The following is a 26,744-nucleotide window of genomic DNA, read 5'->3' as shown; positions in this document are numbered from 1 at the left end:
AGATACAAAAATAGAATATGAGACCAAGGGTAACTAGTCTGCAGCTCTTGTTTGTCTTAGATTAAAGTTCTATGCAAATGTAAAGGAATATCTGAAGGCATTTCTGTTGTATTTAAATATATTTTGGAATATACAAGATGAATAAACATGAAGGCAGGCAACTTGACACTTGTGCATTCTACTCAGTTTCTAGAGATTGGTGCTGCTTATCTCCAAATCCCTAAGAATGAATAACTACGATCTCCATTTGTTTTTGACAGCAACTATCATAATCTTTGCACCATTTGTTATGCTGGTGGGAGTTGTAGGCTGAAACTGATGGTTACCATATAGATCTCTCTTTCATTTCAATTCACAATTTCTCTCCCTTTTTGTTCATTTTGTCATGTGTTGTCAAGTTGACCACTCCAAGAGTTCTTGTCATCAAGAGTCCTGTTCAAGTCCTGCAAACTCAGTACTGTGGCTTCCTTGATTGAGTCTATCCACCTGTAGAGTCGTTTCCCTCTTTTCCTACTGCCTCCCATTTCACTGAACATCGTCATATTTTCCATTGATTCATGTTGTGTCCTGGTATGACTAAAGTAGTATAGCCTTAGTTCAATCTTTTTGACATCTAGCAAATGTCCAGGTCTAATAATCTCCTGCAATCCTTTGTCATTTTAGCAGTTCATAAATAGTAATCAGAAATACTGTGGTATGAACGATCCTGAATTTGGTGATACTATCTTTATTTTTGAGGAGCCTTTTAAATTGCTTCATAGATGCTATTCCAAATCTTAGGGTGCATCTACATCAGGAATGGGCAAATTTCAGCCCTCGGGGTGTTTTGGGCTTCAACTCCCACAATTCCTAATAGCTGGTAGGCTAACAGGGATTTCTGGGAACTGAGGTCCAAAATATCTGGCGGGCCAAAGTTTGCCCATGCCTGATCCATACAGTCGAATTGATGCAGTTTCACATCACTTTAACTGCCACAACTCAATGCTGAGGAATCATGGCAATTGTAGTTTTAACTGGTCTTTAGCATTATCTACCTCACTAAGCTGCAAGTCCCATGATTCCACAGCATTGAGCCATGGCAGTTTAAGTAGTGTCCAGATGCATTCATCCAACAGTGTAGATGCACCCTCAGTCATGACCTGGTATCTTGACTGCAGCCTCCATTTTGATATCTAACTGAGCCATATCTGGTAAAAGGTTTTATTGCAAAATCTTGAGCATCTCTTTGCTTGCAGAAAAGATTGATGGAGTGTTTCGATGATTGCTGCAACCCTTTGTGTTCTCTTTGTTCTGAGACTAGAATATATAGTCAGCATTTCCAGTCTGTGGGCCATTGTTTTGTTCTCTATATTGGCGGATTTGTGTTACAATTTGGACAGATTTTGTCTCTATAGCTTAAAACAGTTCTATTGCTGTGCCATCTGTTTGCGGTGATTTATTTCTTCTAAGTGCTGTGAGAACTGTTTCCACTTCACTTTTTGAAATTATAGGTTCTTTATTCATTGGCTTTTCTTTGAAGGACTCTGTCATTCTTCCATCTATTTCATGTAGTTTTTTAGAATATTACTTCCGTCTTCTTTTTAATTTGTTTTCATAATAGATACCCTTCCCCTGTTGGTCATTCAATATTGCTAATTTTGGTTTATATTTCTTTTTGCCCCATGGGATCTTGTGGGAAAGATTTGTTTTTTACTTTTCCATTGCCTTCTACTTCTTTGCACTTATTATAATAGTTGTGTAATAACATATTGTCAAAGGCTTTCATGGCTGGAATCAGTGGATTGTTGTGAGTCTTTTGGGCTGTATGGCCATGTTCCAGAAGCTTTCCTCCTGACGTTTCACCCACATCTGGCAGGTATCCTCAGGGGTTATGAGGTATGTGAGGTTGTGAACATACCTCAACCTCTGAGGATGCCTGCCACAGATGTGGGCAAAACGTCAGGAAAGAAAGCTTCTGGAACATGGCCATAACAGTCTGAAAGACTCACAGCAACCGAGTTGTGTAATAGTTTGGCCCTGGAGTCTTACTTTAGACTGAATGTTTTACAGGTGTGTGTTGGTGATTTTGTCCAATGCAGATGGTGAGCTAACTTGACATGGTAGAAATTGTTCTTAGATAATATCACCAACAAAAAACTGTATCATGTAATTGGGAATATAATACCTTAAATGCAACTTGCATTGAAAGCTTGTTGGCAATATCTTTGGCAGCAAAATATTGCTGTCTGCTCTTTAGTTTGTTCTTTACAGTTTCTTGTCTCTCAAATGAAATGGGATATCCATTGATAAATGTTTGTTTCATCTAGTAATGACATTCATAGTTTGCCTTGTCAAATCCCAAGAGAGTTTTGTATGACAGTTGATACTTATTACTCCTGATGTTTTGTCATTTCGTCTTCGCTACAAACAGATTTTTCTAACACTAGCTTTGAGGTGGGAAAACTCTCAAGTGTTAAAAGGAATGTTTGTACTCCAAATCTAGAACTATCTACCATATCTTTTTGAAATTAAGGATATTATTCTGGTGTGTGTGTGTGTGTGTGTGTGTATGTGTGTATAAGGTTTATTATTATAAACCTTTTACAATGGCATTCAAGAAGCCACTGGGCTGTGCCTCTTGGAGTTAAACCTAAAATTTCTGCTCAGGGCATATTATTCTATGTAAGTACACAGAACTTAACCTCCAGGCATCAGCATTATTCTGCTTTTGCTCTATCATGGATGGCTTCAGAATGCTACCATATTAATTCTTTTTAAAAGGAACTTTCCAAGCTCTGTATAGGTTCCTAACAGTTACCATTGTGGTAACTGACAAACAAATGGACAAATGTGGCTTGAAAGATGGATTCCAGTGTCTTGTATGTACAATTCTTTTAGCTTTAAAAGACACTAGTCTAAAGTATTTAGCAGCTTTAGGAATTAGAACTAGAGGTGAGAAAGGTCCAATAAATGTTTGTATAAGGTGGTAGATGCAGTTTCTTTCAAAACCATTGCAGCAATTCTTTACATGCATTGCGTACTACGTAGCACTGTAATGATATTGCTACATAATGAATTCTGGCATACCAATAAGCAACTACTGGGATTGACAGGTGTCTGTTCTTCTGTCAATTGAGAAGCAGCTGTCTGGCATTCTCACACCCTTCCATGAGCAATCTCCAGCATGATGGACAAAAAAAGCCCCTTGTCACAAATCCCCCTTGTGCTGGGAAATTGAGGCAGCTGTTTCCTAATCAACAGGGGAACAAGCCCCTGCTGATCGCAGCAGCTGCTTACCGGCTTTAGGGGACTTTCACAGAAGCAAAACTGTAGGTTACTCAGACCAGCAGGATTCCAGCTAATGTTTCTTTCTCTGAAAAACTAACCACAGTAATTCTAATTCCCAGGCAAACATAGATCTGCCTGTGATCTCTGCAAAAAACCATGATGCTGACTGTTACCAAACAGCTTTTTGACAGGGAATTCTTTGTATCAATGGTAATTTAATCCAGATATGTTTATACCACCATTCTTAACTACTTCCAGGGCAATTGGCAATAGAAAAATATTAGTGGAGCACAACGAAGTGTAATAAAGAATGATAAAATAGCCTCTAAAAGTAGTGAACAAATGCACAAAAATCTGCAATAGGCAAAAAATACAGCAAATTTCTTTTAAAGCTTAGGGAATATGAAAGTAGCTTCCAATCTGGCATACCTCTGTAGAGGTAGCAAGACAACCAGAGAAGGCACTTATCTACTTCACTCTGTTGAAAGCTCCATAAGGAAAACATTGTCAGTTGATCAAAGCAGATGGACACACCAATATGAGGACAATTATTCATTAACTTTACCTATGCATTATGTATCTGTACAGTTTTTTCCATTTATCCAACTTAAAGCTGCTACTCTTTTAGGCACATGTATTCATCAGAGGCAGTTAGTTTAGTTCATTTGAGAGAGAATCTGTAGCGCAGGGGTGTATGTGATTACTTGTGAAAAAAAAGTAGCCTTTGATATTGTCATGCTGTCTGCCACTTTCTAACCACAGAAGAGCGAACAGCAAGTGACCCAGTCATGGGAGAACTTCCTGGAAATCCATGCCCCTGTTGTCAGTTTTTGACTTTAAAATCAGCAGGGGATTTCTTGAGGCATGCCAGTGTCTTTTCGTTAACATGTCACCTTTGCTCACTTCACTGTACACTCTAGTTTCTGGGTATTAAAACAGCCCTTTCTAGGAAAGCTCAAAAACAGACAGATCATTCTCTGGCATGACATGGTTTTAATGAACACATCCAAATGGCTCTTCCCACTATGTACCGCTTGCCTTCTGTGCCCATGCCATTTAACCCAGTGTATCTGACTTCAATTTCTAAAGAATTTGTGGATCTGCTGAAATCCTTTCAGAGGGAGAGAGTTATAATGAAAATGCTCTGTATGTTAGTAAATTGTGCTTGTTTCCAGCTAAATGTGATGCAGGAAGGGAACACTATGCATATATCTGGGAGTAAGTGAATTCCGCAAGGTTTACTTCTGAGTAGGCATGTGCAGGATTACAGTCAGTTAATTTCTGTGGAAACTGATCTTCATCTGTTTCTATTGTGGTAATGTCCTTTGTTGACTCACATGTTTTTGACGTTTCATAGTTATCATTTTTAAAATACAGTAGAGTCTCACTTATCCAAGCTAAATGGGCCGGCAGAAGCTTGGATAAGCAAATATCTTGGATAATAAGGAGGGATTAAGGAAAAGCCTATTAAACATCAAATTAGGTTATGATTTTACAAATTAGGCACCGAAACTTCATGTTATACAACAAATTTGACAGAAAAAGTAGTTCAATACGCAGTAATGTTATGTTGTAATTACTGTATTTACGAATTTAGCATCAAAATATCACAACATATTGAAAACATTGACTACAAAAATGGCTTGGATTATCCAGAGGCTTGGATAAGCGAGGCTTGGATTAGTGAGACTCTACTGTATTGACATCAATGGTAAGTCCTCTGAAAATGTAATCTACTTAAATTTCTTATTCTGCTGTTTGTGTGCCATGCCAAGTTTCATTTCTGTGCCTGTGGTTGAATTTTGAAGACAGAAGTGATAGGTATCCCTTCTGACAATTTTAGTGCAGCTTTTTCCTGTCTTAGATGCCAACATATTGGACTACAGGGTTGTTGTGAGTTTTCCGGGCTGTATGGCCATGTTCCAGAAGCATTCTCTCCTGGTGTTTCACCCATATCTGTGGCCGGCATCCTCAGAGGTTGTGAGGTATATTGGAAATTAGGCAAGGGAGATTTATATATCTGTGGAAGGTCCAGGGTGGGAGAAAGAACTCTTGTCTGTTGGAGGCAAGTGTGAATGATGTACTTAATTACCTTGATTAGCATTTAATGGCCTTGCAGCTTGCAAATGTTGGACTACAGTTGTTATCATTCAAATGAGTGTGGCGAGTATCAAGGATTATGGGAGTTGCAGCCCAACATGTCATATATAGAACTTAGATTAGGGAGTTTTTTAACAGGATACCTGTATATGATTAGTGGTTTGTGCTTCAAAGTGGAATGTCAACAGTTTTCAAAAGTTCAGGTGTTGCATGCAATCCCATCCACCCACCCAGTGGATAAGCATTTGGGAACTAACAGTTCCATTTCTTTATGAAAGGAGATATGTTGATTCTAATATATGTTTGGGAATCTTGTGCCTTGAAAGAAGGATAAGTAAATAATAGGAAGTCAGCCCTCTTCACTTCTCCTAAAGAAACTATAGAACTCCTGTTGAATAAATATCAGTTCACTAGTGGCCCTGAATATATAAGCACAACCTGTCTTATTTACTCTATGGTTCACGGATTGTGGTTAGCTGTAACTGGGCAGCTTTGGTTTCCAATTTTATAAGTCATCTGTAGCAAGCCTCTGATTTGAGTCCTCCTTACTTCTCCCTTTTTTGTCCACTAGGGAGTCCCCAGTGGGATTAAACCCTTGTGCCGGCAGGACTGCTGACCAAAAGGTCAGGGAAGTGGGGTGAGCTCCAGCTTCCCATGTGGGGACATAAGAGAAGCCTCCCACAGGATGGTAAAACATCCTGGTGTCCCCTGGGCAACATCCTTGCAGACAGCCAATTCTCTCACACCAGAGACGACTTGCAGTTTCTCAAGTTACTTCTGACATGAATAAAAAATCTGTACAAGAAGACTGTAGGCTCTTGTTTCCTGTTCTTTTTAACATTTACACTCATTTCAGTTTGTTTAAGCTACCACTAATGAGAAGGTAGACAAGGTTAAACTGGTATTTTCCTTTAAACATGTCTTGTTCTTCAACCATAGTCTATGACCACGGTTCCTTGTGTTTAGCTGTCACAGAGAACTTGACACGAAAAAAAGAGAACTGTGATTTCTTTAGAGGTAAAAGCCTCCAATCTTCTCCTCCAGTTGTATGAGAGAGAGAAGACAGAAATATGTAAGTTCAAAGCTCACTGCAGTTTGTTCAAATAGCAAAGAGATAATTGTGAGATTCTACTCTATCAAGCAGATTGTCCATCAAACTGTGCTCTGCCTGTACAGTTCTTTGTCCTTCTGCCCACATATGTCTCTTTGTGCACAATCCAAAATTTCTTCCATCTGAAGCTGTCAAATCCTTGAAGGGACACATCAGACAATGAACTGGCTAGTCTCAGCTCTGAGGGAAAAGGAAAAGGAAACATACAGAAGGAGTGATCCTCCTATTGCTTTCCTTCAGAAATACATAATCTGAACTGCTTGTCTTGCCTTCCTCTTCTCTGCCCCAGTTAGCAGTAGGGACTCTTTCTGGGGCTTGGCTCCTGGGTGAAGTTTTGGATGTCATGCAAAGGGCCACAAAATAGCACATTGTCCCCTCACCAAAGACAGATGACATACATACATGTAAGGCACATTTAACATGTGTGCATATCACCAACAGGGTTCCAGCTATAGTTTCCTATTTTGTCTTAACCTGGACCATGAATATAGATATGTAAAAACAAAAAAAAGAACTAGATTTTTGCAATTGATACTGGAAATGCTGTGTTGCTTTTAGGCAAGAAACTTGTAAAGTAAAGTAGGCTTATATAGTTTACCTACCTGCGTCATTCCTACTCGTTCCATTTTCCTAAAATAAAGTGATAGGACTTCTTCCCATGTTTTTTTCAGAACTGAGTAACCTTTTGGAAAAACGCTTTTTGGAGATCATAACCTTTTTAGAAAAGCATGACCTTACAGAGAAGAGCCAAAAACCCTTTAGAGTAGAATCTTCTCTTGTGGTATACAACCAGATATAATTATGCAAAGCAATAGTTTCAATTGTTAGAATGAATAACCTGTTATCTCTGATCTGTTAGGAAAACAGAGATTTTGCCAGTGCATGAAAACAGCAGAGCTTTAGAAGTGCTTTTCAGTGCCCAAAATACATACAGTAGAGTCTCATTTATCCAACATTCACTTATCCAACGTTCTGGATTATCCAACGCAGTTTGCCTCCTGCCCCGATCCACAGCTGCTTCTCTAGACAGCAAGGATTGAACTTTTTATGGATTTAATTTCCGACAATATTGCTTCTGTAAGTTCATTTTATGCAATTCTGTCTTTATTTGTAGTCAACTTGTTAGTAGCTAACGTTTTTTAGACAATGTTTTCAATACATTGCAATGTTTTGGTGCTAAATCCATATATACAGTAATAACTACATACCATTACCATCTTTTGGACTGCTTTTTCTGTTGATTTGTTGTAAAACATATTTTTGGAACTAAATTTGTAAAATCATAACGTAATTTGATGTTTAATAGTCTTTTCCTTAATCCCTCCTTATTATCCAACATTTTCGCTTATCCAACGTTCTGCCGGCCCATTTATGTTGGATAAGTGAGATTCTACTGTATACTCTCCCATAAACAACTTGTTTTATATCATGCACTCAAGAGACAAAAATGAAGTAGACTTTGATAAAAGTAACATATTTGGTTTACTCACAACCTTCATGTGTTCAACATACACAGGTACAAAACTTATGAGTCCAGTTCCAGATATGTTTGAGATAATTCTCTGTGCCATCTGGCCAGGACATCTCTTAGAGTAAAACAGCAAGCAAGTGTGTGATCTGAGATCTGAAGTAGTTTGTAGTCTGCTGTAGTCATCATATGGTCTGCAGCCCCTCCTAGAACTCCTCAGGAATTATAGAGTAAAGGAACCTGCATACCAGAACACACATGAAGAAAACAGTAAGCAACAGGATCATAGATAAACATTACTAGAGAAGGCTTGAAGAAGGCTGTCATTTCTAACAGTAAAGGCAAGAAAACAAACCGGGAAAGACTCTTACAAAAAACTAAATTTTTACAGTGCCGAATGGTTGGTAATATATGTATTGTTGAAGGCTTTCACAACCGGAATCACTGGAGTGTTGCGTGGTTTCCAGGCTGTATGGCTGTGTTCTAGCAGCATTTTCTCTTGATGTTTCGCCTGCATCTGTGGTTAGCATTTTCTGAGGATCTTCAGAAGGTCCTCTGAAAATGTCAGCCACATACGCAGGTGAAACGTCAGGAAAAATGCTGCTAGAACACGGCCATACAGCCCGGAAACCAACAGCACCCCGATGGTAATATATATCCTGTTTTGTCCACTTAGCATCTCCATGGGGAAAGCAGTAGAAGCCTTGTAAAGACCAGGAAGAACAGTGACCACAGTTCTTCAGAACTTAACACACACAACCACAGGTTCTGGTTTCATCATGCACTCTTGGTTTACTGGAATAGTAAGGAAACTATATAACTTTTGTTTGCTTGTTTCTGAACCAGGATTCTTTAAATCAATTTCTCAAAAAACTGGAAGAGGAGAAGAAAAGTCTCCAGAACCAACTGAAAGATTATGAGCTCAGACTACATCAAGAAGCAAAGGTTTGTATTTTGGCGTAACCATCACCTCAAATAAATTTGCAGCATTTCCCTCCTCTGGTATTGGATATATCTTTACCTATAGTGCTGGTGAGAAGAACACAATAATGTTGTGGGGCAGGGTATGTGTTTGTACCAATCCTGGCCTCTTAATTTTGTCCAATTTTTTTAATAGATCTGTTTTCTAACTTCTTACTATTTTGGTATTTAGGCATATCATAAAGCGAATGATGAACGCCGTGCGTACTTAACAGTGATTTCACAAGTAAGTACAAGAACCTTTGTCACCTGATGAGAAAACATTTTATCCTAAGCTAATCACTATTATTTCCCCACTGGACTCTTCTACTTTGTTTTAAGCTGATTTGTCTTCAAGTTAGAAAACTTCGCAGAGTTACGTCTGACTCAGCTGGAATGCTAAAAAGGAATGTTAATCATTCATGGCATCTCTTTGCCCTTGTTGACTTAATAGTTGAATCAGTGCTATTACAAGGCTGTTGCTCTTGACACCCCGTTGATTATTCTGACTCATTTTTGGGTTACGTTGCTCGTAGTATTGTTCACAGACATATGCAGTATTGCATCTGAAATAGTAGTGTAGAGTCGATGAGAGCTTCTGCTGAAATAAACTAACTGTAGCACAAGACTCCTTCCTTTTCTTTATGCTCTCAGGCTGGTTTTCCATAGATTAGTTCTATTAAAATTAGCTAAAGCTTTGCATCCCTTTGGGAACACCATAATGTGGAAGATTTTCGCTCATGAGTTTCATTTCCCACATCTTGTGTTTTTTTCTTTGTCATTCTTGGCTGCACCATTGTCTCTAAGGAGCTGGTAGAGACAGATGAATCAGTCTTTCTTTACTGTCTGTGTCAGTGCTTAGAAAGTGATTTGTCCCTGTTATTTGTTGGAGCTTTCAAGAAATAATTTATTGGTATTCCTTGTTAGAATATGTCCTTCTTTACTCAATGCATTGTTCGTTGAACTTTCATTTCTGTTTCTTTAAAAATGTTAACTTTAAGACTGATGACTTACTCGATGACAGCAAACCTGGATGCTCGAAACAATAATTAGAAAATACTGCTCAATTCACCAGTGAAGTAACTTCATTCCCATTCGTGTTACTTTTGAAATGCCACTTTGTCATACAGTTGAGACTCCACACCCATGGATTCTGTATGCACATATTTAACCATCCAGGATTTGAGAATATTTAAAAATAATAATAAAATAAATCCAACAGTAAACATTGATTTTGCCATTTTATATAAGGGACACCATTTTACTTCATTATTATATGTCATGAAATTGGGCGCCCATTGATTATAGTATAAACGGGGATTTCTGGAACCAAACTCAAGGCTCACTATACCTTCTTTACAAAAGAAAACTACTCCACAAAACAGCCAGTAACTGATTATAGCTACCTGTTACTTGTAATGTGTTGTTGAAGGCTTTAATGGCCAGAATCACTGGGTTGCTGTGAGTTTTCCGGGCTGTATGGCCATTTTCCGGAAGCATTCTCTCCTGACGTTTCACCCACATCTGTGGCAGGCATCCTCAGAGGTTGTTAGGTATACTGGAAACTAAGCAAGGGAGGTTTATATCTGGGGAATGTCCAGGGTGGGAGAAAGAACTCTTGTTTCCAACAGACCCAGGGCTGTAGCCAAGGGGGGGTAGGGGTTCAACCCCCCCCCCATTTTTTCAGGTTTTTTTTTTTAAAAAAACCCTTGTTTATCATGAATTTTAATTGATTAACCAAATCCCCAAGAGTGTTCACTGAAGTTTATCTGTCTTGCGTGTCCAATTAAGTTTATCAACGAAGTCTGATTCCTAAATTATTTTGCGATTTCTAGCTTTGGCTCTGAACAGACCTCACAACCTCTGAGGATGCCTGCCATAGATGTGGGAGAAACATCAGGAGAGAATGCTTCTTGAACAAGACCATACAGCCCGGAAAACTCACTGCAACCCACTATTACTTGTATCTTGTTATTTCCAAGTTGCTGATCTTCATCTCAAATACTTCCTTAAAATATTTCAATATGACCTTTGTTGCAATTTTAAACTGAAAAGTGCTTCATAAGATTTATCTTCCAATCTTTCACCAAAAGCTTTCAAAACAGTCTGTGGAAATGAGAATATTATGCATGAGAACATATTTATTTAATCAGTTTGTAGCTCTTATAGAGAAGGGCCTTGGGTGGGATAATCTCAGTTAACAGATAGTTTTGATATTTATGCAAACTGAGGTCTTAAGGACATTTAACAGAGCAGTCCGATGCATATTTACTTAGAGATAATGCCTTGTTACAGTAGAGTCTCATTTATCCAACACTCGCTTATCCAACATTCTGGATTATCCAATGCATTTTTGTAGTCAATGTTTTCAATACATCATGATATTTTGGTGCTAAATTCGTAAATACAGTAATTACTACATAGCATTACTGTGTATTGAACTACTTTTTCTGTCAGATTTGTTTTATAACATGATGTTTTGGTGCTTAATTTGTAAAATCATAACCTAATTGATGTTTAATAGGCTTTCCCTTAATCCCTCCTTATTATCCAACATATTCGCTTATCCAACATTCTGCTGGCCCATTTATGTTGGATAAGTGAGACTCTACTGTATATGAAGGAGGTGTTAACAGTGGCTTGGGACAAGATTTGGACCTATATTTATATGTACTCAACTGAGAGCAGTCTTGCAGATTCGAGAGTAAACTCTGATTTCTGTGGATATTTCTGGATTGTTTTACCCAGTAATCTTGACAATTACTTTTTTTTTCCTGAGCCAGATAACGTAGAAGTTAAACACAGCACAAATTTGCATGCAATTCATTGTTAAGGGTCTCTGCCAAATATGATGTGGTATTTTCAGTACCTACACATTTCAGAGTTGGAAGTAATGCATTGCAAGTAACAGTGTCAACAATACCATATAACTTTGATGAAGGGATGTTGTTACCTGGGCATAACAGTGTTATTTTCACAAAGTAACTTGGTCTTGGGTCTATTGAGTTGTTATTTTCTCTTATTTAATAACCCACTTTCCTCCCAAAATTGGGACTCATGAGTAATGTTTACTCATGACGTTTGAAACATACTTTGGGAGATCGGAGATTGAGGGCCCTTTCCATATTTTAACCATATTTTAATATATATAAACAAATGAAATAGTAAGACATTAGTTACTCAGTGTCTGGGAGGTATTTTTTCAAACAATATTCAAAGCTCTAGTAGATTTAGGAATTACCATGTGCTTTTTTCTACAGCTATCAGGATCCCTGAAACCTTTCGAGAGGCAAAAAATGGAGGCAGCAGATACGAAGAGGGAAAATCAGCTTCTGAGGTATTATTATTATTATTATATCACTTTTTGTTTCTATACAGAGACTCAAAGAGGCTAACATTAAAAGCATTACAATACAATGTAAACTATACAAAAATACAAATATTAAAACAGTATTAAACATCATTAGTATTAAAAACAATTCAGGTTAAATCCATAAAAACATGTAAAACCACAGTACCCCCTGACTAGATCTTTAAAACCTTCTTCTTTAAAAGCCTGCCTGAATAAAAAGATTTTAGCCTGCTGCTGAAAGGACAGTGGGGAGGGGACCATTCTAGCTTCCCTGGGCAGGGAGTTCCAGAGTTGTGGGGCAGCCGCCGAAGAGGAAGGCCCGCTCTCTCATTCCCACCAATTGAGTTTGAGATGGAGGTAGGATTGAGAGAAGGGCTTTTCCTGAAGATCTCAGGGCCCAGGCAGGTTCATACAAGGGGATGTGGTCAGCCAAATAGCCTGGCCCTGAACCATCTAGAGCAGGGATCCCCAAACTTTTTAAGCAGAGGGCTGGTCCACAATCCTTCAGACTGTTGAGGGGCTGAATTATCATTTGAAAAAAAATATTACGGACAAATTCCTATGCACAGTGCACAGCTTATTTGTAGTGCAAAAAGAACAAAAACAATAACAACAATGAAAGAATGATACGATATTTAAAAATATAAACAATTTTAACCAACATAAACCTATCAGGATTTCAATGGGAAGTGTGGGCCTGCTTCTGGCCAATGTGATAGTCAAGTTAATTAGGATTGTTGTTGTGTGCCTGCAAGTAATTTCAGACTTTGGGTGAGTCTAAGTTTAAAACTGAGGGCGGAGGCCAGGTAAATGACCTTGGAGGGCCGCATCTGGCCCATGGGCCTTCATTTGGGGACCCCTGATCTAGAGCTTTAAAGATCATAACCAGCACTTTGAATTGTGCCTGATAACAGACTGGCAGCCAGTAGAGCTGCTGCAACAGGGGGGTTATCCACTCCCTGCAGCCAACCTCAGTAAGCAACCTGGTTGCATCTCTTTGGACCAGCTGAAGTTTCTGAGTACTCTTCAAAGGCAGCCCCATGTAGAGTGCATTACAGTAATCCAGACGGAATGTAACTAAGGCATGTACCACCCTGGCCAGATCTGGGATGGGCTTCTTAAGGAACAGGCGCAGTTGGTGCACAACTTTTAATTGTGCAAAGGCCCTCCCAACCACCGCAGATACCCGGGCCTCCAGGTTGAATGCCAAGTCCAGGAGGTCCCCCAAACTGCGGACCTGTGTCTTCAAGGTAGTGTGGCCCCATCCAGCACAGTCTGAATCCCGTTTCCCTGATCTAACTTCTGACTGACCAGGAGTACCTCTGTCTTGTCTGGATTAAATTCCAATTTGTTTGCCCTCATCCAGTCCAGTACATAACATTCTTCACTCTGTCTCTTAAAAACAAATCCAGCCTTTCCTTTGAAGGATTTCACTACAGCATTTGTTGAGATGTACCATTAAAAAAATAAAAATAAAATAAACAACCCCACAATGTTATATAAGACAGTTCAGGCTGATTGCTACTGATGGTTCTCTTTTCAAACAGTTGAATGACTGAACAAGGGAAAGATCCCAAACCACTCTTGGAGCAATGTATATTTTCTTGTCTTAGCCACAGTCTGTGTATGTCTTTGGAGTTATAGCTGCAACCTTAAACCATATCCATGATCTTTCTTGGTATCGGCACCCAGCTATTAGTTTTAAATGTACCCAGCTGGCAGGCACTTCCGTACATTATGGGTTCATTTTGCTTTGGAAGATATGTTCTAGTCATAAAGATGGGACTGATTGTTTCTCCTGATCTAAAACCCCAATTAGAAATCTCTAAACTTACAGAAGATGTTTTACCCACTGCAGTGGGTTTATATGGATTTTACATTTATCTTCTTTGAGTTACTGTTATGCTGTGCTATTGTTGTAGTGTCACAGTATTTTATATTTGTAATAGTCTATACACTTCTTGGAACCATCGTACCTAAGTACACAGATCATGCCCAATCTTTTTGAGCTCCTGAAAAACAATACTTTGGTGTGTAGGTGTGTCTATGTCTTCAAATTGATTTGTGGTGTCCCTGTGCATTTCATAGGATTTTCTTAGGCAAGGAATACTCAGAATTGGCTCAGCCAGTTCCTTTCTCTCAAGTATAGCCCTAAGCAACTGATATTCATTGGTAGTCTCCCATTCAAGTACTAACCATAATGCTTTTTAATTGTATTTATTATGTTTAAATTGTATTTTTAAACAAACACTCAGTACTATTTAATTTTTAAAAAAAAAATCGTAGCCACTTTGTGTTGAAGGCTTTTATGGCCAGAATCACTGGGTTGCTGTAAGTTTTCCAGGCTGTATGGCTATGTTCCAGAAGCATTCTCACCTGACATTTTGCCTGTATCTATGGCATGCATCCTCAGATATATAAATCCCTTTTACCTAGTTTTCAACAGACCTCACAACTTCTGAGGATGCCTGCCAAAGATTAATGTGAAACATCAAGAGAGAATGCTTCTGTAACATGGCCATACAGCCTGGAAAACTCACAGTAACCCAATGTATGCATTTTGCTTTAAGTGTGTAATTGTTAGCCGCCATGAGTCCCCTCGGGGAGAAAGCCGGGGTATAAATGAAGTAAATAAGACTAACAACAACCAGGGCTGACCCTGCTTAGCTTCCAAGATCAGATAGGATCTAGTGCAGTGGTTCTCAGCCTGTGGGTCCCCAAGTGTGTTTGTCTACAACTCCCAGAAATTCCAGCCAGTTTACCAGCTGTTAGGATTTCTGGGAGTTGAAGGCCAAAACATCTAGGGATCCACAGGTTGAGAACCACTGATCTAGTGCCTTTCGGTCAGTTGAGAAAATATTTAACTCTGTAGCAGTTAGGAAATAAGCTATTACTTTCTACATCCTGAATTTTTTTTAAAAAAATAATGTTAATTTAACTTTAAGTGGAAGCTAGGAATATACTTGTACTTGCAGATCTAGTTAAATAGTCATGGGTAATAGCTAATATCCCTGGTATAATCTTTTTAAAAATTAATTTTCCTTCCTTATATCAACTCTCCCTCTGTTCCCCCAGCCTTTTCTCTACAGTACAAGACATTTGAGCAACAATTTCTCCCTGATCTTTAATATTTCAGAGATGGTACCATTCTTTTTTTAATAATGTGGATAATTTTAAGATGGCAGTATGCCACTTCCTAATGGCTTTGCATAGATTTGTTAAAAGTCAAACCCAGTATTTTAATTATACAGGTTATATATAGAAACCTTTCCATGTTATTAAATGTTCATAATGAACCAAGAACCAATATGTTTGAGGAGTCAAGAGTACAAAATTGTTCTGCAGTGTCGTATATCTATGCCAAGTATAATGCAGAAAACAACTAATCATTGCAATTAAAATTGCCAAAGAGCTGGATTAATGTATCTCTTTATTTAAACAAAATGATGATAAACAAAACCTGCCTCGTTTTCATAATATTCATGGTTGGGCAGATCGCAAATTAAAGGTTTGTTTAATTTGCTTTGCTTTTTCTACTTTAAATACAATTTACTATATAGCAGCCAAAATATGTATAGATTAATTTAACTGACAAGTTATATCTTAATATTTCCAAAAAATATATTATTTATTAGGAAGATCTTCTAGAATAGAGTCTTTAGCAGTACAAGTGTTTATACACAGAACACCTTTGTACATAGAAAAACTCTTAAATCAAATGTATGGCCACTTTTTTAAAAGAACAGGTTCTTAATTAATAGAAGGTAATGGCTCAGATGGCAAATGGAGCCAGGAGTCTGTTTTGGGTTTTAGCTTGAATTTTAAAAGAGGACTATCAAAAATTGTATCCTCAAAAAGGGCTCAAATTAATCTTTTAGGGTCAGATAGAAAGAACATATTATTTACCACTCTACTGACATCAGAGTTATTGACCTTCAATGCTTTAAGCTCCAAACCATACTTTCCCTTAGATCAGTGGTTCCCAGCCTGTGGGTCCCCACATGTTTTGGCCTTCAACTCCCAGCTTAAAGAACTAGGCATGTTTAGCCTGCAGAAGAGAAGGCTGAGAGGAGACATGATAGCCATGTACAAATACGTGAAGGGAAGTAATAGGGAGGAGGGAGCAAGATTGTTTTCTGCTGCCCTGCAGACTAGGACGTAGAACAGTGACTTCAAACTACAGGAAAGGAGATTCCACCTGAACATCAGGAAGAACTTCCTCACTGCGAGAGCTGTTCGACAGTGGAACTCTCTCCCCAGACTGTGGTGGAGGCCTTTTTAGGAGGCTTTTAAGCAGAGGCTGGATGGCCATCTGTCAGGGGTGCTTTGAATGCAATTTCTTGCTTCTTGGCAGGGGGTTGGACTGGATGGCCCATGAGGTCTCTTCCAACTCTACTATTCTATGATTCTATGAAATCCTAACATCTGGTAAATTGGCTGGGATTTCTGGGAGTTATAGGCCAAAACACCTGGGGACTCACAGGTTGAGAACCTCTGCCTTAGAGCTTCTAATTTTATTTAACATACTTTAACTGTCAGTGGTCTGCAGCCTTCCTCCTAAGAGTAGTTAGAGGCAGTCCAGGATTTCACACCGAAGTCAGTTCAGTAAACAGGAGCAAGCAAGCTAATTCCAATGTCCATTCCAAGGGGCCTAAATACACAGAATTTTACTGCAAGTCCAGGTCCAATATCCAAGGCATAGTCCAAGTTTCAAAGCACAAGTCCAGTATCCACAAGTGTAGTCCAAAAGTTCAAGATACAAGGGCATCAAAGATTCATGGCTGTAGCACCAAATAACATTTGCCTCTAGCAGTCAACTATTCTAAACACCAGCCTTTTATGCAGCGCCTGATAAAACTTTTCAGCTGCTATTTTCTTCTTTCAGCCAATCAGTTAGACCATCACAGCTGAATAGCATCGCCGCTGAGCTGGGTGCGGAATGCCAACGCGTGCTCTTCCTCCTTTTCTTGATCCTGCTCAGTTGCTTCCATTCCTGGAAAGGTCCATTCCTGCTCAGCCATAGTAGCATCAGGCTGTTCCTCTTCCTGAGGCTCAGATCCTGCTGCTGGGAGGAAACTCCTCCTCCTCGTCATCTGGCCTCATGGTCCTGATGACTGATTCAACCAGAATAGTCAGCCATAGCAGAACACTTGATAAGCCAACCTGGACACAGTGTATTATTTGAAAACACAGAAATGCTGGACCACTCTCACAACCACCATGTCAGACTATGCAGAGAAGCCACTGAAATCCACAAGCATGCGGAGAATTTCAACAGAAAGGAGAAAACCATGAAAATGAACAAAATATGTCTACCAGTATTTAAAAAAAACCTCTAAAATCAAAACAGTAAATAAGGAACAACACTCTGAAAATAGAGGAATTCCAGACATGAATCAATCAGGGGCAGCTAACACCGCTGAACAAAAGATTCCCCCAGGCGGGAAGAAGCCAGGACATGAAGCTGGCAAGGCCATTAATGCTAATCAGGGTGATTAATTACAACATTCACACTTGCCTCCAACAGACAAGAGTTCCTTCTCCCACTCTGACCTTCCACAAATATACAAACCTTCCTTGCTTAGTTTTTTCCAATATACCTCACAACCTCTGAGAATGCCTGCCATGGATGTGGGCAAAACGTCAGGAGAGAATGCCTCTGGGAGATGGTCATACAGCCCGGAAAACAACCCAATGAACAATTCTCTTATAAGTTTAATTGCAGCCTCTCTTCAGCTTCACATCTCCTCTGTTCATTACTTGTGTTTCTTTCTTGGAAAAAGGTCCTTAAAAAGCAATTAAATGGTCCAAGTATTCCTTCACAGATTACTCTCTCAATGGCAGTTTAAAGTGGCCTTATCTCTCAATGAGAATATAAGTTTTAGATCTTTGAAAAATCATGTTTTGTTTGCCACAGTGAGATGTAAAGTTGGTAAGAACAAATTCAACATTTGCACAGTAAAGAAAGATGCTGAAATTTGTGGATGTGTTAGTGCTGAATCCACAACAGCAAAATGGTTCATGATAAAGTGCTTTTAAAATCTGTGAAAGCATTAAATATCTGGATAGAGGACATGTCACAGAAACATCTCTCTGTTGGTGGCAACATTATGTGCCAAAAGCACTTAGCCTCTGGAAGCATTACTCTGAGGGGGTTTAGGAGATCAAGATGAAGTTTTAAGGCTATTAAGCGATGGCTGGCTATCTGTGTAAAGTTCTTCAGCCTCAAGAACTAAAATGTCACAGGAAAATTGACATCAGCCAGTGCCAAGAAGAGTTCAAAATGCTCTAAGAAGAGAAATATTATCTTCTAGAGCAGTGGTTCCCAACCTTTCCAGGTGCTTTAAACATCAACCCCTACAATTCCTAACAACTGGTTAACTGGTTGGGATTTCTGGAAGTTGAAGTCCAAAACATTTGGAGGACCAAAGGTTGGGAACAACCGTTCTAGAGCATGTTTTCTCTACAAGAAGATATGCCTGATCGTACCTATATCCATGAGAATGCCAAGCAGGGTCTGGGTTTAAGACCTAGAAAGATAATCTTATTCTGGTGTGTGGCAATGCAGCTTATATGATCAAGCCAGGCCTTATCTCCAAAGTAAACAATCTCGGAACCCTTAAAAACAAAGACAGAATTTGCCTGCCCATGTTCTGGCAACACAATAAGAAGGCATGCTTGACGATGAGTTTGGAATGGCAGTACTCCTGACCATCCCCAATCTTTCTGCTTCACTGACAAGAACATGGAAGTGATATTGCCGCTATCTAAGACTACAGTACTACTGCAGGCACTTGATCAAGTGCATTGAAATGATTTACATTCACCTTTGGGAAGATTTGTTCTGTGCTTGATGTTACCTCTGGCTGCAGCATCATGGCTTTATAGCAGATGCTGTTGTGCTTATTGTAGAGGCTGTAGATGACCCAAAGCCCAAGATCATCAATGTGTGTTGGAACCGATTATGAAATGTGGTCATTGGTTTCAGGAGCTTCCCCACTTTTGAGGCAAAAAGCAGGAATACCTACAGCAATCACTGTCGTTTACTGTTTTTAATCAGGGGGCACTGAAGTTGTGATATTTATGTTGACTGCTTATTGTTTTATGTTACTGTTTTTGCACTTTTTTATTTTGCATGTTGCACCATGAGTGCTTTGTGAGCTGCCCCGAGTCCCTCTGGGAGATGGTGGTGGGGTATAAATAAAGTTTATTATTTATTATCTTGAATGTTGCAAAGGAACCTGGTGGCAAAAGCTTTTCTGACATGATCAAAGAAGATACCGAGGAACACATAAAAGAGCATGGAGAAATCCAGGGAGCCCACCAGGAGAAGCACCTTTGAGGGTGGCTCCCTGGAGGCAGGGAAGCAGGAAGAATGCATTCCTTATACTTTGCCTGTTGGCCAAGGCTCGCCACCACCTTGGCTCCTACTCCACATCACATCATTAATAGGAATTCAATCACCTACATTTTTGATACCAGTGTGAGGTTGTGGAACCAAACCCCATGGATATATGAATTGGCCATATGGGCTGGAGGATTCTGGGAGCTGTAATCCAAACAAATAGCTTTTCCCATTTTCCTGTCCCTTCTCTTGGTGTTTATTCATTCAGTCGCTTCCGACTCTTCATGACCTGATGGACCAGCCCACACCACAGCTCTCTGTCAACCGTCGCCACCCCCAGCTCTTTCAAGGTCAAGGCAGTCACTTCAAGGATACCATCCATCCATCTTGCCCTTGGTCAGCCCCTCTTCCTTTCCCCCTTCATTTTCCCCAGTATCATTCTCTTCTCCAAGCTTTCCTGTCTTTTCATTGTATGGCCTTAGTACTTCATCTTTGCCGCTAATATCCTTCCCTCCAGTGAGCAGCCGAGCATTGTTTCCTGGAGTATGGACTGGTTGGATCTTCTTGTGGTTCAAGGCACTCTCAGAATTTTCCTCCAACACCACAGTTCAAAAGCGTCTATCTTCCTTCGCTCTGTCCCTCCTCAGAACTGATCAAAATCTGCATTTTGTTTCTTTCTCAGGAAAGAAACTGCAACTACAAATCCACAGGAATACTTTTTAGCAGGAGTGAATGCAATATACTGATGGGTCCTGGTCCTGTCTGTCTAGATTTGTTGCAGGCAGCATGCTTCCCAGGAAGACAGAAGACTGGTTGGCCTGCTACCTTAATTTTGTACAGAAAGCACAAAACTGAAAACTGAATCTAGAGAATACTTCCTGCTGAGAATTCTTAATTAGAGCCACCGAGAACAATTTCAGTCTGTTCTGAAGAAGTAATTGATATCTTAGTTATCCTTCCCAGGTTTTGTTAACATTCTAACTGCTGTTCCTATAAATTGTGTCATTATAGTACTGTACAATAAATAGTTTTAGTAATATCTTTTATACATTTTTCACCGTACCTTTTTAAAAAAGATTTGTATCCTGTCTACTTTAGGATCCAGATAACCATGTTATATCATCATTAACACTGGCACTATGTGGTATAGCTATGGTGTAACCTCTCAAAATTAATGTTACCACTTTGCAGAGACAAAGATTTGGCTGGTTTCAGGGGGAAGGAGACTTTCTGGCACTTACTGCCAATTCTTTTCTTGATTTTTCTTTTAACAATTTACAACCACAGTCGTTAGTAATGAAAACTCTTTTTTCTTCTTTCCACCGTTTCCCCAACCTGGGGCTTCACACATTTTTACTTGAGCTCCCATCAACCCCAATCCAGTATGATCATAAATGATGATGAGAGCTGTGTCCAAAACACCTGGAAGCTACACATTTGGCAAGCCTAATATAAACTAGGGATGGAGGAGGTAGACCATGATTCGCCAGATGTCAAACTACTGCTATTCCCATCAGTTCTCACCATTAATGAGTCTGTGATTGGAAATGGAGACCAACAGTATTTAGGAAGACATCGATTCTCTCCCTATTTTCAACATGGCTAAATGCTTCCATCCTGGAGCAATGCTAAAACCACACAATCATACCATCATTGCAGGAGAAATGTATTCTGATGGAGAAATATAGCCCCTAGAATTTAGCTCTAATCTTTGGTACTCATGTCTTTAGAAATTGATTTTGGGATTAATAACCGCTATAGTAAAATTGTAAAGAAGTAGATGTCTGATACAGCTGCTTTCCCAATTTGCATTAAGGAATTTCCTTAATGTAAGACATATGCAATAACAATTTTGCTTTGCTTCAATGGACCAAGTGTAATTATTACTAATACATTTTACCTCATCATACAAAAAAAAAAGCTGGAATGGGATCCTGGTTGAAGAATGTTTTCTAGTTTTAATTGCATTGCACCAAGCAGCCCAAGTTTTGTTAGGTATGATTTAATTATAGAATGGGCTCTTTGGATCAGACCGTATTGAAATGTAAGCATTGGACTCAGGGTAAAAATGATGCCAGTATACAGTTACTAATTCAAATGATGAAGTAATTATTTACTCAGGGGTTTGCTTCTCTACAAGTGAGACATAAATTCACTATTATAAAGTTGACTAGTGGGGCGAACACTTTTAATGTCTTCAGAAATAGCTCAGATACTATAGTTTATTGTTTAATCGTAAAATCATTTATATACATGTCTGTGGAGTTTTAATATTGGAATAATTCATAAGTGATTACTTTGAGTTCAAGTCTTGGCAAAAAAAGCAGAGATATAAATAAAATAATTGACAGATTGAGTCTTAATTTTGGTGTTAAATCTAAATGTCATCACAAACCACTGTTGTGAAACATAGGTTTAATAACAATAACAGTAAAAATAATAATAAAATGGAATATTGCTGCATGTAAGGCCTTTAAAAATATAATTAACCTATTCAATTATTTTATGAAAGAAATCATTCTCAGTATAGGTAAAGGTTTTCCCCTGATATTAAGTCTGGTCGTATCTGATTCTGGGGAGTGGTACTCACCTTCATTTCTAAGCCAAAGAGCTGGCGTTGTCTGTAGACACCTCCAAGGTCATGTGGCCGGCATGACTGCATTGAGCACCATTACCTTCCTGCTGAGTCGGTACCTATTGATCTACTCACATTTACTTGTTTTCGAACAGCTTGGTTGACAGAAGCTGGAGCTAGCAGCGGGAGCTCACCCCACTCCCTGGATTTGAACTGCCGATCTTTCAGTCAGCAAGTTCAGCAGCTCAGCGGTTTAATCCACTGCGCCACCAGGGGCTTCCCCCATTATCAGTATACCTAAAGATAATTTTTAGGCAGCAGCATATAGGACTTGGTGCCAATGTGGCTTAAATGTTGGACAAAGACATAGGAGACGAAGGCTGAAATCATTGCTTAGCCCCACAAACTTGCTGGATGACCTTGGCAGATCACACACTCTTCATTTTAAAGGAAGAAAGTGGGAAATCTGGAATAAACCTTGCCAAGAAAACCCATGCTGTAAGTCAGAGTTGATTTAAAGTTACATAACAACAAATATAGACCTGTTTTATAGACCCAAATAAATTATTTGAGAAGATCTTTTGCGAATAACAAGAAACAGATGGGAATTCATGTTAAATACAGGACAGATAATGGACGGGAACTCCCAGATCAAAAATAGTATTTGATAACCAACAAGCACAGAAGGAAGCATGCTTTGATGAATGCTTCATTAAATAAAAACAGACATTTTGAAAATTAATGTCAGGAGCATTAATTTACCCAGTGGATGATGTAACTAAATGTAATATTCTAGCGTAAGTACTGTAATGGTAGTGATTGTAATGAGCATATGGTTCCAGATCAAGGGTGAGAATCTCACATTCCTTCAGATATTGTGGGATTGTGCCTCCCAGGATTCCTCACCTTAACTATTCTGGCAAAGAACTTTGGAAGTTGACTTGAGAATGGCATTTTATTTCACATTATGCTCATACCTATGAGATAAACTATGGCATTTATAAATTGAATTAATTTTGCTTAATTAAATTACCTTACCAGCACAAGTACATTTCCGTCAAGAGGCCAGTAAATTGGTAAGCCTAATTTCTCTCCAAAACTAGATGAATCTACTTGCATCTCTGAGATTACAACATTTTTATTATAGATTTAAGTACAAATCCAGTGGCTATTCCCAATTAGAGTGGACCAGTCAATAAGTTTTACATGAATGTTAATTAACAGTAAGGTAAAGGTAAAGGTTTCCCCTGATGTTAAGTCTAGTCATGTCTGACTCTGGGGGTTGGTGCTCATCTCCATTTCTAAGCCAAAGAGCGTTGTCCGTAGACTCCTCCAAGGTCATGTGGCCGGCATGACTGCATGGAGCGCCGTTACCTTTCCGCCGGAGCGGTACCTATTGATCTACTCACATTGGCATGTTTTCAAACTGCTGGGTTGGCAGAAGCTGGAGCTAACAGCGGGCGCTCACTCCGCTCCCGGGATTTGAACCTGGGACCTTTCAGTCTGCAAGTTCAGCAGCTCAGTGCTTTAACACACTTTTCCACTTTACAGTACTATGGAGAAATTGATTCAATGGATCTGCTTCAGTAGTTACAGCCAATTGGATTTAGATCTTAATGATAGTATGAAGATTACCATGCAATCTTCATTTAGAATCTCCAGTCACATAATACTTGTCTGATTCTCTCTGTTTTCTGTGTTTCAGAGGAAAATGCAATATTCCAAGAAATCAAAGAATATTGGACCCAAAAAAAGGACCCATTAAAAAGACCGCAGGAGTGAAGCAACTTCCAAAACTGAAGCTCTAATATATTATTTCATGGTTTCTATTCTCTTATTATGCCTTTTCCAAGTAGGAATTATAGTAGAGTAGAAAATATTTTAAATCATAATATATTAAAATAAGCATCTTCACACTAATCATGCTTAAGATTAAACCGTGTAAGTGCTCATATACCTGTGTCTGCACCATCTGATTTGTAATATATTTATCAGAGTACTATGTCTATTTATTGGTGAAATCTGCAGTTTGTGATAGGATCTCTCCCAGGTTGGTTCTTTCCTTTCCAGACTGAGTCGAGACATGGGTGAATTAAAATGTTTGAAATGAATTATCCATGGTATGTGGGTGACATCCTGTTTTGGGCAGGAGACAAATTCACATCACTTCTTAGATCTAAGATGTCATGCAAGACATCAGAACATTTCAACACATATGTAGGGTTGCTGATCTCTTTTTAAAGAACATGAATCACATTAATCAAGTGTGCTGAATTACTATGTAACTCTTTTTGCTTATTAAAAGAATACAGTAATTTAAAAAACTAAGCCACTGTGATCTATTTTGTTGTCATGTTTTTGAATATTTGCAAGTATTTTATATAACATACTTTCATAATGTTTTAAATTGTCTTCCTCATCAGCTTATCCTATAGGCTATTGAATAAACTTTTGAAAATAATAATAATAATATTAATATGATGTACTTGCTATTTTTCTTTATTAAATTCGGTCAAATAAAATGCTAAATGAGATTGCAGTTCATTACATCATTTGAAAAGTTCCTATTATTTTATTTTCCTTCTCTTATTCCATTATCCAACCTGGAGAGAGGTTCTGTCACATATATTTCCTTAGTTTCAGCCCTGGACCCCTAGTCCAGCAATGGGATAGATATGTGACACAACTTCTCTCCACAATTCCAACCTGCAAGCACCTGTCACTTACATTACTCTGTTACCATCAAGATCCTTCCCTGGAATTGGTAGTCCAACCTCAAGATTGTCACTATAATTGGACAGGTAGTTGTGTTGCCCAATGGATTTAAGGTGACCACTTATCCCTTCTAATTCTGAAGTGTAAGCAATCAGACATAGCTGTAGAAAATAAAACAAGCAAAGATGTATTATATCACAATTAAGTGAAACATAAACTTCCTGAAATCTTTCACAGCTCCTAAAGCCCTCTTCTTAGCCTTCATCCAGTTTCAGACTGCCCTGAATTAAGTTGGTGATTGATTTATGCCAACACCATGAATTTTATAGTGTTTTCTTAAGCAAAGCTAGTCAGGTGAGGTTTGCCAGTTTCTTCCTCCGAAATATAGCCTACAGCAGCTCGTATTGGTGATCTCTCCTCCAAGTTATAACTAGTAGACATGTGCATTTACCGTTTCTGTTTGTTCCATTTGTATGGCCCCGTTTCCATTTCTGTCTGCTGCTTACGGAAATGGGTGCCCATACAAATGGGCTTTTCCATCCAAGGTCCAAAAAAACCCAAAGATTTTTTGGGCCTTGGGCAGCAAAGCGCCAGGCCCTTCAAGCCAGGCCTACGAGGCATCAAGTGCACAATGGCTCATTGGCCTGGCTTACAGGGCCTACAGTTGAGTGCTCGATCGTAGACCCGGCAGACAGGGCCTATGCGCATCGAGTACTCAATGCTCGTAGGCCCTGTAAGTTGGGCCTACAAGCATCATACGCTTGACCCTCGACTGTAGGACTTGCAAGCTGGGCCTACGAGTCATTGAGCACTCGATGCTCGTAGGCTCTTCCTGCAGAGGGTCTACAGTCAAGCGCTCGAGGCTCGTAGGCCTTGCCTGCCAGGCCTACGAGCTTTGAGCACTCAACTGTAGACCCACTGATGGCAAGGCCTATGAGCATCGAGCACTCAATGACTCGTAGGCCCGCTCATAAGGCCTGCAAGCCAGGGCCTACAGGCAAGCGCCAAAAATCAGCTGACCAAATGGCTACCATTTCCCTTTGCCTTTCGTTTCACTGTTTCTTTTGTTCCCGTGGGGTTTTGCCATTCCGTGCAATCCGAATGGATGGAACAGCACAAAACCACAAAAGAAACAGATGAAACAGGATTCAGTCCCTACTCTAATAACTAGGGCTGACCCTTAGCTTCCAAGATAAGACAAGATCTGTTGCTTTAAGGGTATTTAGGCTCCTCCTGGCTTCCTTAATTAACCCTTTAACAGACAGGTCTCTAATCTCTCCCTTCCACTTCTCCCGTAGGCTCTAGCCAAGCTTGCCCAGCATCTTATCTTCAGAGGTTCATCCTGCCAAATTAGTTCGATTTTTGTTGTGAAGGTTCACATGGAGAGGGTAATTTGGCTTTAGAGAAAGTGGCCTGGGGGGCCTGTGTTAGGATAATAAATAAGTTTGAATTGGATAAAACTCTTACCTCATTTTGCATGATTGATTTCAACATAGACACAATCTCGCTTTGCTTACAGTTAAAATGAATGCAATCCAAGTCATGGCCTAACCCAATGATGGGCAACCTTTTGCGCTTGGTATGTCAAAATTCACCAGAAAACCTAGCATGACTTGGGTGGTGTGTCACTTTGAGAAAAAAAACCATAAGTTCACAATGTGTATAGTTTAAATAACAGAAATATATAATTGTAATATATAACTATTTAATAAATCAAAACTATTTACTACCATTATTTCCATGTATAACAATCTATGGTACCTCTTGCAGTTTCCACGCTGATTTTTCTCTATTCTAGTTTCAATGTAGTCACGAATAATGAATAATATAATAATAATATAATAGTAATAA

The 26,744-nt window shown here is 39.1% G+C and overlaps 1 protein-coding gene across 2 annotated transcripts in view; it reads left to right on the top strand.

Moving 5' to 3' along the window:
- ccdc169 (coiled-coil domain containing 169) overlaps positions 1 to 24,506 on the top strand; it is a 35,654-nt gene extending 11,148 nt beyond the window's left edge. For both annotated transcript variants that reach the window (XM_008107907.3, XM_062974724.1), the window contains 4 exons: positions 8,793 to 8,891; positions 9,100 to 9,153; positions 12,167 to 12,243; positions 23,884 to 24,506. In XM_008107907.3, coding sequence (XP_008106114.1) covers positions 8,793 to 8,891; positions 9,100 to 9,153; positions 12,167 to 12,243; positions 23,884 to 23,986 — 333 coding nt within the window. In that variant the 3' untranslated portion in view covers positions 23,987 to 24,506. The remainder of the gene's footprint in view (positions 1 to 8,792; positions 8,892 to 9,099; positions 9,154 to 12,166; positions 12,244 to 23,883) is intronic.
- Positions 24,507 to 26,744: the final 2,238 nt, after the last annotated feature.

Source organism: Anolis carolinensis, chromosome 3, assembly GCF_035594765.1.
Source record: "Anolis carolinensis isolate JA03-04 chromosome 3, rAnoCar3.1.pri, whole genome shotgun sequence".
NCBI lineage: Eukaryota > Metazoa > Chordata > Lepidosauria > Squamata > Dactyloidae > Anolis > Anolis carolinensis.
The sequence above is the reverse complement of the archived record's forward strand: the minus strand, read 5'-3'. Positions and strand labels throughout refer to the sequence as shown.